The 15,300-nt window shown below is 45.3% G+C and overlaps 1 protein-coding gene across 4 annotated transcripts in view; it reads right to left on the reverse strand.

Moving 5' to 3' along the window:
* SLC4A5 (solute carrier family 4 member 5) overlaps positions 1-15,300 on the reverse strand; it is a 126,789-nt gene that overhangs the window by 64,371 nt on the left and 47,118 nt on the right. For all 4 annotated transcript variants that reach the window (XM_036873620.1, XM_036873621.1, XM_036873619.1 and 1 more), the window contains one exon: positions 13,378-13,507. In XM_036873620.1, coding sequence (XP_036729515.1) covers positions 13,378-13,507 — 130 coding nt within the window. The remainder of the gene's footprint in view (positions 1-13,377; positions 13,508-15,300) is intronic.

Consider the following 15,300-nt stretch of genomic DNA (forward strand, 5'->3'; position numbering starts at 1 on the left):
TCAAACTCTTAGAGGAAAACATAGGCAAAACACTTTATGACATAAATCACAGCAAGATCCTTTTTGACCCACCTCCTAGAGAAATGGAAATAAAAACAAAAATAAACAAATGGGACCTAATGAAACTTAAAAGCTTTTGCACAGCAAAGGAAAGCATAAACAAGATGAAAATACAACCCTCAGAATGGGAGAAAATACTTGCAAATGAAGCAACTGACAGAGGATTAATCTCCAAAACATAGAAGCAACTCATGCAGCTCAATATAAAAAAAACAAACAACCCAATCCAAAAATGGGCAGAAGACCTATATAGACATTTCTCCAAAGAAGATAAACGGATTGCCAACAAACACATGAAAGAATGCTCAACAGCATTAATCATTACAGAAATGCAAATCAAAACTACAATGAGATATCATCTCACACCAGTCAGAATGGCCATCATCAAAAAATCTACAAACAATAATTGCTGGAGAGGGTGTGGAGAAAAGGGAACCCTCTTGCACTGTTGGTGGGAATGTAAATTGACACAGCCACTATGGAAACAGTATGGAGGTTCCTTAAAAAACTAAAAACAGAACTACCATACGACCCAGCAATCCCACTACTGGGCATATACCCTGAGAAAACCATAATTCAAACAGATTCATGTACCAAAATGTTCATTGCAGCTCTATTTACAATAGCCAGGACATGGAAGCAACCTAAGTATCCATCAACAGATGAATGGATAAAGAAGTTGTGACACATATATACAATGGAATATTACTCAGCCATAAAAAGGAACGAAACTGAGTTATTTGTAGTGAGGTGGATGGACCTAGAGACTGTCATACAGAGTGAAGTAAGTCAGAAAGAAAGAAACAAATACCATATGCTAACACATATATATGGAATCTAAAAAAAAAAAAAAAGAAAATGGTCAGAAGAATCTAGGGGCAAGACGGGAATAAAGTTGCAGACCTACTAGAGAATGGACTTGAGGATACAGGGAGGGGGAAGGGTAAGCTGGGACAAAGTGAGAGAGTGCCATGGACATATATACACTACCAAACATAAAATAGATAGCTAGTGGGAAGCGGCCACATAGCACAGGGAGATCAGCTTGGTGCTTTGTGACCACCTAGAGGGTTGGGATAGGGAGGGTGGTGGGAGGGAGGGAGATGCAAGAGGGAAGAGATATGGGGACATATGTATATGTATAACTGATTCACTTTGTTTTGTTATATTCACTTTGTTATAAAGCAGAAACTGACACACCATTGTAAAGCAACTCTACTCTAATAAAGATGTTAAAAAAAAAAAAAAAGAATCTAGGGGCCTGAGAAACAATACTTTTTAAAATGAAGACACAAGTCTTTGAGAAAACAAAGCAATGAGCAGACCATTATGTGTGGTTAGATAAGAGTAAAATCTGGAATCTGTAATCTATATCTGTGTCTAAATCTAAATCTATATCTAAATCTATATCTGTTTCTATATCTAAATCTATATCTAAATCTATATCTGTTTCTATATCTAAATCTAAATCTATATCTATATATCTATATCTAAATCTAAATCTATATCTATATCTATGGCAATTAGAGTGAAGGTCCCTTCCTTCTGCACTTACTTTGCATATCAATATCATTAAATTATATATGGTTAATTTCTTTGCAAAAATTACCCTTAGGACACCCTGATTTAAATATTTTTTAAAAATTTAATTTCCTACACAATGCAACCTTTAATGATAAGTTTATGTTGCCTCTAAACACTTGTTTTAAGACTTAGAACTGTATGAATTTATTTCTCAGATGAAGTTAAGTTTACTCACCTAAAAGTTGTAAAGTACATACCCACACTGTGTTAATTCTCTATCTATGTGGGCTCACTGACTTTTAGTCTGTTACTCTTCCATGCCCACCCCATCATCCGTCATCCTAAGACTTGATTTTCATGTATTAGTTACAAAGCATCAAGACACTGTTTTCACTTTCTGCCTGAGGCTTGTTTGTAATAAATTTTGTGATTCTAACAGATTCATTTCTTAAAAGCAATGTGAAAGTCAGTTTATCCCCATTATCCAGCAAAGCTCTCTAACTCCACATTGAGTCATATCAGTGCCCTGAATTTTCCAGCAGAAACCAAAGGCCAGTGTTAATTCTCTTATGGGGCAATGAAGAACTGTCCTAGAGATACCTGGTAACCATCAGATACTCCCTAGGTTCAGTCTTTGACAGAGGCACCAACAGATGATTTACAGAAGGAAAATTTTTCAAAAGAAGAACTCCTAAGCAAATTCTTGCCCATTCCTCCAATTTATTTGGCAAATTCATACTACACGATGACAAACACATGCATTAAAATATGTATGTGAAATAATGTAAAAAGTTATTTATACAACTGATTAAAACTACACATATGGTGGGTATGTTTGAAAGGGAGCAGGACCCTGTGGGGCCCTCCTGGGTACAAATTCTTTCTGTGTCCCCCGTTTCTTGTTTGTAGGAGATAAGCTTCATTCAGCCTCCTTGACCTTCCCAGAGTTCTGAAGAGCAGATTCAAACAATTGTTTATAAGGGAAGGGAAAGAATGCAGAAACTAAGGAGGATCAGTCAAGAAACAATAAGTGCAGCCATGGGGCAGGGTCCTGGTTCCTCCTCAAAGAATATACATAACAATATCTTTGAGTTCTTCTGTAGGAACTAAAGGCGCCACCCAGGTGGAGGATGGTAACTTCAGGCTGAGCACAAGATTCCTGGAACACTGCCCTGTTACCTTACCACCAACCAATCAAAAGAAAGTCAGCACACAGTGGAAGATAATGAAGACTGACATCCTCCCCAAATGATTCTCCCTTTAAAAACTTTCATGGTCAAAACAAAAACAAACAAACAAAAAACTTTCATGGTTGAGCAGAATCTTTGGAGCTGGCTTTTGGACAGGAGTCTGCCATCTCACCAGGTTGCTGGCCTCCTGAATAAAGCAAACTTTCTATTCCTACCAGCACTTGTCTTTTGAGTATTGGCTTTCAAGTGGTGAGCAGCCAAATCTGAGTTCAGTAATATGTTCACAAACCAAACTTGACAGTGAATTTAGTTAAGTATGTAAGACTGAGCAAGCAGGCATGGGTCAAGGGTCAACATGCATATGCAGGAGTTTAGAAGGTACAAAGAGGGGCTGATGGCACCAGAAAGGCCCCACAGGCCTCTTGGGGTATCCACTCCAGACTAGACTCAGAAATTTGTCTTTTTATTGTCCCAGAGATGATTAGGTCCAGGGATATTGACTAACACTAACCAAGTTCACAAGGGTTGATGTATAAACCCAAAGGCCAATTTATTTAATTTACAATGAGATTTACAACAGTTATAAGGGTTAGTTATTCTCATCTTCTAGCCCTTACATTCTCTCCTTATAGGCAGCCATACATGGAATGTCAAATTATCATCAGAAAATTATAGAATCAGAATGAGGCACATTAGCAAAGTGATTCAAATGTTTAATAGACTCAGAATAAGATGTCTGGAATCCTCCATCCCTGCAAATGAGATTTGCCTGGGACTGGGACTAGAGAGGTGGAGACCTCTTAAATTGTTCTGGAATGAACCCATGAACTTCCATGGCTAACTCCCTGTGATTGAAAGTCTTTCCCCTTGCTAACCTAGGAGTCTCCTCTAAGGACCTTTAGTTATGCAGTGCGATTTGGGCATTACTGGAGAACCACTTCTTCCCAAAAAGTGTACCCAGTAGTGCAGCTGGCAGGGATGGGGCAGAGGTGTGGCATTCCCAGAGCTGGGGGAATTGAATGGGGTGGGGAGGGCTTGCTCCCAGCTCATGCATTTAGTGAACCCACATTATGTCTTCATTCAGGGGTAAGGGGGAGCCCACGGCTAAGTGAATGCCATCAGACAAAGCTACTGGCAAATTCTGAACTGGCTCCTTCAGGGAACACTTCTGGAGCCAAACTTCTCTGAGGGCTACTTGTCTGTGTGTCCAGAGGGCATTTGTAATTACCTAATGGGTCTGTCATTTATAGACTTGTCAGTCTCCCTCAGAGTCTGCCAGCACCTTCTCCTCACTGCCCCTCAGGAGATACCCCCTCCTACACCTGGATGTTCTCTCTTCCACCTCTGCTGTTCAGGGCCTAATTCAAAGGCTACCTCCTTCATGACAAAGCTCCCCCAGGGGCCCAGCTTGCCCGGACCACTCCTTCCTCTGACTCCCATGCACTTTGTCACATGCACAATAATACTGACAGTGGTTAAAGCTTACTGAGTACCTTCTATGTGCCAGACGCTATGCTAAGCACTTTACATATATTATATCCTTCAATCCGCAAATCTATCGCCGAGGTAGGTCTGTCACTACTCTCATTGTGTAGGTAAGGAGACCCTTTGAGGATGAGGAGCCTGCCCAAGATCAAGCAGCTTATAAGAGACAAGGTTTGAGGGCAAGTCTTTTGACAGAGAGCCGTGTTCTCACCACTTCACACGTACTGCGCTGGTTTTTAGTTATCTGTGTGTATGAGCACATGCCTGCCTTTTACACTAGATTGGGGTGGGAAAACCGTGCCCTACAGGTTAAAAGCACACCACAGTCTGTTTTTATATGGCCAGCTAGCTAAGAATGGTTTTTAAATTTTTAAAAGGTTGTGAAAAAAAGAAAGAGAAGAAGAAAGCAGAGGAAGAAGAGATCATATATGAGCAAAAAGCCTGAAACACTGTCCGTTTGGCCCTTAACAGATACGTTTGTTGACACCTGCACCAGACGATAAGCATTCTGAGAACAGATTCATACTTTACTCCTTTTAATTCTCCCACAGGACCTAACACAGCATCCCCTAAAATGATTTTAGAATGAAAGAAGAAAGGCGTGGTGGATAAGACAAACTTTCCAAAGTTCTCCTAGATCCACAGGTTAGAGCTTCCCCTTTTCCACTACCCTAGGGATTGGTGTGGTATTGTAGTGACATCCACTGGTGTCCACTACAAAGACACGGCATGACCTCTGAGGTGCCTGTCCAAGAGGGGGATGGTTTTGCAAAACTCCACCACCTATACTCTCATGGGCAACTTGAAGAATTCTAAAAGTTCTGGTTGGCATGAGAAGCACAACTGCGGCCAGTGCATAAAGTGCATAGTTTTACTATTACATATGTGTAAAAGATATGTTTGGAGTGTCTGCTCTGCTGCCATCCATACCGATGTAGTCTCCAGGCAATGGCTGGCCCTTCCATACTTCTCCGTAACTCTGATCTGGGGCACAATGATGGGACAACCAAAGTTGGGCAAATTAGATCATCTCTGAAGAATTAGAAATTGGTGGATTGAGGAACACATTCTGGGATGATCCCTTGAGTAGAGTAGATGTAAGCATAGAGGCTGAGGAATGGCCTAGGGCAGGGACAAGTGGAAGAAGCTGGCTGCAGAAGGGTAAAAAAAGATACCCAGAGAGAGGCAGAGACCAGAAGCAGAAAAAGAGAACAGCTTGGCTTCCCAGGCCCAGCCCTTGAGAGATCTGACTGTCCCTGGGTACCATGAGGTCACCCCGTGTTCTGCTGTTGCTCCCTCTTTTTGCATAAGTTAGCTTGAATGGGCTTCTGTTACTTGCAGCCTAAAATATCCTGACAATGACAGTGGCATTTCTTTTTCCCTTGGGCATCATGCACAGGTTCTGACAGCTCAGTTGAGCTTGGGCTGTAGTTGCAGAGCTAGACATATCAGATGGGGGTGGGAGGGGCTCTTGACTTTAGCATAAAGAGTTCCTGCCAAAGGAGCTCTCCTCATTGAACCAGCCTTACTATCACACTCTCTGGCCAGCTAATCTAACCTTACCATCCTCAGTCCACTGTGTGAGGCCTTGCATCACTGCCTGGCTGTCACTATGGATGTGGACTGGTGCTTCCCCAACCTGACTGCAGGCCCTCTGAAGGTGGCCCCTTCTGGTCTGCTAGGCCTCATGCAGACCTGCCCTGGCTGTGCTAACTGTAAGTGATCACTAAGTCCCCGGGGGATGAATGACCCTAGCACAGTCCCCATCCTGTGTTCACACAACTCACAGGTGAGAGTGCTGGCTAGAATCTGGGACTTTGAGGCCTGGGGGAACCAGGCCCACTTCTACCTGGGACTTGGTCCAGGTTCTGATTCATATAAAATCACTTTTTCCCTCCTGGTATTTATCCGAAGAAATAAAAACACTAATTAGAAAAGATATACGCACCCTTATGTTCATTACAGCATTATTTACAATAGCCAAGTTATGGAAGTGTCCATCAACAGATGAATGGATAAAATATATATATGTATACACATATATATTCTGTTATATATGGAATATTAGCCATAAAATAAATGAAATCTTGCCGTTTGTGACGTGGATGGACCTAGAGGCTTTTATGCTAGGTGAAATAAGTCAGAGAAAGACAAATACTGTATGATTTTATTTATATGTGGAATCTAAAAAACAAAACAAAAGAACAGACATAATAAAGCAGATACAGAGTCATAGATACAGAGAACAAACAGGTGGTTTCCAGAGGAGAGGGGGCTGAGGGAAGGAGAAAAATAGGTGAGAGAGACTGAGGTACAACCTTCCAGTTGCAAAATACATGAGTCACAGATATGAAACGTACAGTGTGGGGAATATAGTCAAAAGCTATATAATAACTTTGTATGTTGACAGATGGTAACTAGATTTATTGTGGTCATCATTTTGAAATGTAGAGAAATACTGAATCACTATGTTGTGTAACAGGAACTAACATAGCGTTGTAGGTCAATTATACTTCAAAATCCAACAAACAAACTTATAGTAAAAGAGATCAAATTTGTGGTTACCAGAGGTGGCGCTGGGGGTAGGGAGAATTGGATGAAAGTGGTCAAAAGTACAAACTCCCAGTTATAAGATAAATAAGTCCAAAGGCTGTGATGTACACATGCTAAATATAATGAACACAGCTGTGTGTTATACAGGAGAGCTGTGAAGAGAGTAAATCCTGAGTTCTCATCACAAGGAAAACAATTTTTCTTCTACTTCTTTAATTTTGTATGAGATGATGGATGCTCACTGAACTGACTGTGGTCATCATTTCATGATGTGTATAAGTCAAAGCGTTATGCTTTACACCTTCACCTTATTCAGTGCTGTATGTCAGATATCAGTATTTGACTAGAGGAGAGAGAAGGAAAGACCATGTTAGATATTGGATGTGAAAGTAGCTTGACAATGATGAATAGTATGATTATTCGAGCCAGTAGATAAGCATCAAGTCAGAGTCAGACAACTTTAAAATCTTTCCTCTGACCATAAATCCCCATGCCTGGCTCCACTATGGCCAGGGTTTGGAGCTGCTTACCTGCCTCAGAACCACCTGGCAATCTGTAACTCCTCCAGTCAGCTCTTCCACTCTGCTCTCTCTTCAGATGAGAGATGGTATGGGAATTATCAGCTCAGAACTCTCAACTCCTGCTCAGAGCCCCCAAACCTTGCTGCAACTTCCCTGCCCCCTGCTCCCTCGGGCCTGTCACAGGGCACAGGTGTAGGCCTTTCTGGCTGGGGGAGCCCCCAAACTGCACCCAGGGCCCTGCACCCTCCATCCAGCAGGCCCTCTCTCCCTCTTGCATCTTTAAACACTCTCTTTCATCTGGCCCCTTTCCATCAGCACTCAAACACTCCCATCTTTCTCAAAAAAACAAAAGCCTCCCTTGACCCCATGTTCGCCTTGAGAGACTCCTGCCCTTCACAGACAAGCACATTAGAAGAACTGTCCAAAAGAACCCACCTTGGTCCTCCTGACTCTCTTCTCCACCCTCTGTCCCCGTCCCTCCCCCGAGACCGTTGTGTCCCTCCATCCTGTGGATACTCTTCAGTTCTTCCCCTACTTTTTGGCCACTCCCCATCTTGCCCCTGTTTCCTGGACACAGCACTCTTCTCATTCCCCTCCTACCTCTCTGGCTGCCCCTTCTCAGTCTCCATTGTGGGTTCTGCTTCCTTTGCCCATCCCTCAAATGTTAGTGTTCTAGGGGCTCTGTCCTGGGTGCTCTCCTCATTTCACAGATCTTGGGGGCAACCTTATCCTTTTCTTTGGGTTTGATTTCCATCTAGATGCTAATGGCTCACAAATCTATGCTTCTCCTCTGAACTCCAGGTCTCTATGTCTACATGGTGATCTGCTGGATATCTCCACTTGGAGTTTCCTCAAACATAACATGTTCAAAACTCATCATCAAGCTCCCCCAAAGAAAACAAAGCAAAATACCCAACACAACAAAACCTTACTATTCCTCTTGTGTTTCCTAAATTGATACCACTTGCTCAAGCCGGAAACCTGGGCATCTCCTTGACTATCTTTCTCTCCCACATGCCATCTGTCATTAAGTCCTGTTAAGATATGTCTCAAATCCAGTAAAAAGATCAGTGGTTGCCAAAAATTAGGAAGGAAAGAGTGATGAATAGGCAGAGCACAGGCAATTTTTAGGGCAGTGAAACTACTCCATGTGATACTGTAATGGTGGATACATGTCATTATACATTTATCTAAACCCATAGAAAGTACAATACCAAATATGAACGTTAATGTAAACTATGGACTTTGGGTGATAATGATGTCAATGTAGGTTCATCAATAGTGACAAATGTACCCCTCTGGTGGAGGATGTTGATAATGGGGGAGGCTGTGCATGTGTAGGGCCAGGGGGCACATGGGAACTCTGTACATTTTGCTCAGTTTTTCTGTGAATCTAAAACTGCTCTAAATAATAAAGTATATTTAAAAGGAAATACAGATACACTATACATTATATATATATAATTATACGCTCAAAAAATATGTCTCGGATCCACACCTTCTCTATATTCCCACTGTCAACATCTTGGTTGAGAATCTCATCACCTCTCACCTGGACCAGCCTCCTAACTGCCCCAGTCTTACCTTCTTTCATACATTCTTCACATTGAAGCCTGAGTGATCTCTCTCAAACAGACAATCCTGTCCCTCTCCCACCCCAAACCCCTCAGTGGTCCTCCAAAGCTCTCAGCATCAAGTTCAAACTCTACAACATGGTCTGCATAGGACCTGCATCATTGGCCACTCCCTCTCTAGTCCAGCTACAGGGAACTTCTGCCGCTTCCTCTGTCTCTGTTTCCCCTGTTCCAGGGGCCTCTTCCCCCTTCCGTACCCTCTCTTGGCTAACTTTGACCCATCCTTCAGGTGTCTATGTGAACAACTCTTCTTCCTGCACATCTGCCTTGATCCCTCCTGTCTGGGTTAAGTGCCCCTACACTGTGCTTTCTTAGAAACTCATCACCAAGTATCTAGTTATTTACCTCTGTGCCCCATTAGACTGAGAGCCTGAGCGAGCAGGGATGGCATCTGCCATGTTTTTTGTATCTCTAAGCACCTGGCTCAGGGCTTACAGACAGTAAACATTTGGTAAATAGCAGTTGAATGAATGAGTGAGGTTTGTTGATGTCTATACTAAGAACTCTCAGCTCCCCGCTCTGCTTTCTACGTACACAGGGCTGCTGTGGCGCCATAAGGGTGATCCCAGGTGAGTGGTGAGACCAGAGGGCTGGGGCATCTTCTGCCCCAGACTAAGAGGTAAAATGATGGTAGGAGAACATGCTACAAGGTAGTAAGCAGGAACAGTTTCAGGGTTGAGACAAAGTTCAGGCTTCTTCCATCACGTACAGAGTGAGAAAGCATCCCCGCCTATGTGTGGAGGGGCTTTTGAAAATGTACTGATCTGGTCTGACCCAACTAAGCTGACCTACTTCTCCTGCCCCTCTTTCTGCCCTTTCCTGGTCATGGCAGGAATCTTTTCAGAGCGTATGTGTCTTATAAGAACATTCCGGCAAGTTCGCGCTTTTGGTCTGCTCTGAGTTGAGATCAGAGGCAGCTTGGATTTGGAGTTTGCTTTCAGAATTCATGGAAGGCTCAAAGCTCTATTTCTGAGTAACCCCAAAAGCCCCTCCACACTTGGCTGGCTTCCAGCCCAGATCATTCTCCTTCCCTTTGTCCCCTGCAGCCAGGCAGATTCAAGCTTGAGAGACAATGGAATTATGGGTAAATTGTTTGCTCACAGTGAGGGGGTCCATCCCACGCCACCCAACCCAAGCCTCCCTTCAGGCAAGGTCAGTATCAGCAAACAGCTAGCTGCACTCCCCTCCCGGGAACGCTAAAGAGACAAATTTAATAAAAATCTATCTGATTAACAGCCTGACCTACCAGCATTGATCACATTAGAAATGACGCCCGCACACACAATCCCCATCATGCACAAAGGGCCAGGCTCAGTGGAGCTCAAAAAACCAGTTAAATCTGTCCAGTGGTGATTCTTTCCCCAAGGGCCCAAAACATCCCCCAAACTAATAACCCCCAGAAAAGCACTGCCGGGGAAAATTCCTTGCGGATTTGAGATTTTCACTCTGTTAATCTCCTAACTCAATAAAGCAAACACTCCCGCAACAAATTAAATACTTTTATTAAAAGGTCCCCTCCCCCAGTCTCTTTGATGTGGGAACAAACCTGCAACCCTCTCAGGGCCTGAGTGTCCACTTGAGGGGTTGTTCCCGCCTCCTATCATTTTCTCCTGTTATTCCAAGAAGGCCCAGAACCCACTAGGATTTGCCGATTCTTGGATTCCGGAAACTTTCGAGACCTCTGGCTTCCCTGTGTAGATGGCACAATCTGTCCACTGAGGGAAATTCTTCCCATTTTTTGGTGGGGGTGACAGGCCCCAAACAGGCCTGGCCCGGAGCACCTCTACTGATGCAGTTTGCCAGGAGGAACCCCCAGCAGAGCTGTCCAGGCCAAGGCGGACTTGCTCACCGATAACCAAACCCTGTTTCTGACCTCTGCAGAGGCCTACTGCTCAGACCTCCAACAGTGAGCTGCAAACCAGCCAGGGGGAGCTGGAGAGAAGATTAAAGGAGGCTGGGGTGGAGAAAGGAGCTCGAGATAAGGAGGCCTGAGCGGCTCTCCCCTCGCTGCTTCCTGCTCAAAGCTGGCCCTCAAGATGCTCCTCTCTCCATCAACCTGGAATTGGGTTCAGCTGTTTAACTTCCTCCAGCCTCCACTTTCCTCTCGCTATGGGTTTGAGGTCCACTTGGGTTATACTGGGGCCCTTCCCAGGTCTCCTCAAATGCTGTCCTTGGAAAGTCTGCCTTGTGGGGAAACACCCTGGTTTGCAGATGGTAACCCCAGGCCCCTTTATATTTTAAAGGAGCCTTCTTCCAGAAACATCATTATCTACAGTTTATCACTTTCATTGCAGGGTCTGTAGTGAGCAAGACTCTATGGATCCACACTCAGAGAGAAACTGGGTATTTCGTCTATGGCAACAATCATGTCTCTGAGAGCCCTGGGGCCTTCTCAGCAAGGGCTCTGTGGGTGCGTATGATCGGCCCGCATGGAAAGTCTGGTCCTGGCAATTATTGCCAGGGATTCTGAATGCACACCTTGCCCAGGGTGGGGAGAAGTCACCCTCCCACTACTGGGCCTTGGAGAACGCCTTTCTCAACTTTCCTTCTCTCTATATGCCCACCTTGGACAAGAAAGGCATTTGCCCAGGGAGGTACAAGCCCCTCAGAGGCATTAAGCCACAGTAGCACAGGCTGGGCCCTGGTCATTTGAAATGTCCTCCCCTCTCTTATCAGCCCTGGATGGATGTCCTGGGCTCTGTGGCTGTCGCCGTTTATCTCTCACACCAGTTGCATTCCCTCCAGACTTATGTCCTCCCATGGAAATCAAAACAGAGTCCCTGGAAGTTGAAGGAAGGGGAGAGAAGTGGCTGAGAAAATGGGGAAAACATGACAAAGTTCATAAGCACCCAAGTTGGAGAGTCAGATAGCCCCGGGCTAGCATGCAGACTCCGCTACCTGCAGGCTCTGACCCTTGCATCTCTTTGACCCTCTAAACCTAACCATCCTCATCTATTAAATGAGGATAATAATATTTCCTGCCTCCTCAGGGTCATAGTGCAGCTTGTATGAGATGAGCCTGCGAATTGCTTAGCGTTAGTAGTAAGGGCTCATTGAATGGTCTGAGAAGAAGAGGCTCCACAGCTTCCAGACAGGGATTGGGCCCAGCCACGGGGCTAGGAATTCATTCCTTCTGAGGCCTGCAGGAATTTGCTAGTCACTCAATGGCCTTTTTCCTTTTTCTTTTTTTCTTTTTCCAGGAGAGATTGGAGGGGGAAGCTTGGGAATGTTAAATCCGCACTTCGTTCTACAGAACAGCTACTGAGGTGAGTGAGGTTGGTAGGTAAGGAAGGGGCCCAGGCTGTGACTGGGGCAGCTGCCAGGTCCTGGGTGTCATGGTGGCCCCCAGGCAAAGCCACCTTGGGCACAGCTGGCAGTTAGTTCAGGCATTCTCAATGGCGGCAATATCAGCCCCAAGGGGGCAAGAATTGGTTCTCAGGAGAGCAAAAAAGTTTAAGGTATTACAATGGTTTGTGGCACTCCAAAGCTCAAACCTACCTGACAAAATCTAATTTCTTAGCATTTCATTTCTCTCATTAGCAATAAATTTAATTCTATTTTAACAAAGTTAATTTAAATTTAAAAATTTGGGGGGGACGTTAATACAAAAAAAGGTTGAGAAACATTGGTATGCTCTGCTTGCAGACTCTCAACTTCTGTCCCAGGGTCCCTCCTCCTCTCACCAGCCCCTCCTGCTGCCCCTACTGTATTCTGCCTTCTCCTTGAGCTCTTGGCAGCATTTGATGCTGCTGATCAGTCCAGCTCAGCTTAGAGGCTGCTCTGCCCCAGGCACTGGGTATGGCCAGCACTACTCCTTACCCTGATTCTCCCTTGGCTCCCGTGACTTCACCGTGTGGTTCTCCTGCAGCCTTTCGGCTCTTCTCTTCCTTCTACTGCCCCTCTATACACAGCTCTCTCTGCTCCCCACGTGTGCCTCCAGAGCTACGCTCTTCTTGTCCTGCCCCAGACTCTGCCAAATCCCTTTGCTTCAGTGCTCACTGGAGCTCCCCAAGTGGGTTTTTCCTGGCACGCATTCTTCTTCCTCCAGGAAGCACTCCTGTCTGCCCCAGCCTGCTTGGTGCTTTCCCTTCTACAACATTTAGTTTGAACCACTTGACGTGAAAGGATATATGCCCTTGTGTTATTCTCTCACGGTTTCATGGGTGTCTGTTCTACTTTCCCACCAGGATTTTCATTTCTCTGAGGATGAGACAAAGTCATAAGCTTCTGTTTGCTCCTTAGCATCCAACCCAGTTCTGGACACCAAGGAAGGCAAGTAGGTGGGTCTCTGGGGGCCAGGAAGCGCCCTAGTAGAACTCAAGGTATGAGATGCCACTGGTCAGCTCAGGCTGGGCCCAGGCAGACTGCAGTGGAAAGCCCCCTCTACCTCTCTCCGGGGTTCTGCCTCACCTGGCCGACTCCTTCCACTCCATCTGGTCTCCGTCGTGCTGCAGAGTGTCCATCTCTGTGAAGAGGGTGGGGTTGGGAGCCTCATCTTCCTCCCCCAGGATGTCCTGGAGCTGCTCAGCAGCTGGAGACCCTGCAAAAGGAGGGCAGCAGGTTCTGCTGAGTGCCCCATGGGAGGCAGAGGCCAACTGAAATGGAGCAGGAGCCAAGTGCAAGGGCAAAGTATTTCCTAATTCAGTAAAATGAAGTCCACCCTCTGGGCAAAGCTAGACTCAAGTTTCTGTAGATTGGATGTGGGTGGGATATTCTTCGAGATAAAAGACATGAAAGGATTTAGTCTGTATTCAGACTCCTGGGTCTTGTAGCTGACACTGAAGAAAGATGGAAAATGGCCAAAGCCAGGGCAGCAGCAAGGACAGGGAACAGAACAAATAAGTGAGGGGAGAAAAACTCTGTCCCAACTTCAGCATAACATACCCAGAGGGATCCCTTTTCCACTGGACTCCACACAGTCAACTCCCAGCATTGGCCTTGAAGGGGCAATCAGACATGTGAAAGGATGTGCTTGTACCAGTGTGGCACGTGGGCCCACTTTCTTCACGCGCAACCTAACAGTCTATCCCTGAGCTCCCAGTCTGCTTTCCAACTGCCCAGGGGATGTTGCCTTCTGGGTGTCTCTCAGGCACCTCAAGTCAGCATTCTGACACGGAACACGTACTCTTCCCCAAACATCCTTCTCCTGCCTTCCCTCCTTGCCTCCCTCCCTCCCCTCCTCCCTTTCTTCCTCCCTCCCCCCTCCCTCCCTCCCTCCCTCTCTTCCTTCTTTCTCTCACTCAATATTTAATGAATGCCTACTATGTGCCAGGCATTGGTCTAGGTGTAGGGAAACAAAGCTGTGAAGGAGGTCCATATGTTCTTGATCTCTTGAGCCTCTCCAGTGGCAGATACAGACAATAAACAAGTAAACAAATCCATAAAAAATCATTTCAGTGATAAGTAGTAATAAGTGTTCTGAAAAGAAAAAAAAAAGACCACGGAGCTATATTAGATAGCATGGTCAAAAAAGGCCTCTCTGAGGAGGGTGTATTTGAATTGGAACTTGAAAAATGAGAATGAGCCACTTCTGCATATCTGGAAGAAGAGTGCTGCCAGTGTGCCAAAGACCTGAGGTGGGGTGTGCTGGTTAGTGTGTCTAGGGCATGGTGGGCCAGAGAGAGAGAGGTCTCACACAACATTGAATGCCTTGGTTAGAGGCATAACTGTCCACCCAACTGCACAGGCTAGACACCCTGGCATCATTCTCACCTCACCTCTTTCTCTCACCTCCACTCCCACATTAAAAGTTTTCGAGAATACTCTCCTTCCTCACCAATCCCATTGTCCCTGCCCTGGTTCAATCTCTCACTGACTGTCTTTAGGCTTCATCAAGTCTTCCTCTTCCTCCAAGCCTCTCTGTCCCCTCAGTTTATCATCCCTTTGACCTTCACTTATTTCTCCATGGACTCCCAATGGTCAATAATTTCAACTACCCTTCTCATCACAGTCTCCACTCTCTTACTCCTTGACTTCCCAATAAAACCAGGCAGCTGATGCCCAAACAAGAATTCACTGGCCCAATCTCCACCGCTTCAAATGTGTCCTGGGGTACAGGGAGAGGCAGTGTGGTATGGTGGTACGGTGGATGCAAGGCACACACTAGGCTTTCAATCCAGCTAGACGTGGGTATGAATCTCAGAGTTGCTACTTACTCATGAGTGAATTCAGTGAATTCAATAACCTTCTGGGTGTCTTGTCCCAATAAATCAGGTAAGGAGGGTTATTGTCCCAGTAAATCAGGTAAGGAGAATAACACACGTGACACAGAGCCTGGAATATAACAGGTGCCAATCCCCCTTGCCACCAAGCTTAGCACCCAGGCTCATGAGC

The sequence above is a fragment of the Balaenoptera musculus genome, chromosome 13, assembly GCF_009873245.2.
Source record: "Balaenoptera musculus isolate JJ_BM4_2016_0621 chromosome 13, mBalMus1.pri.v3, whole genome shotgun sequence".
NCBI classification, from domain to species: Eukaryota; Metazoa; Chordata; class Mammalia; order Artiodactyla; family Balaenopteridae; genus Balaenoptera; species Balaenoptera musculus.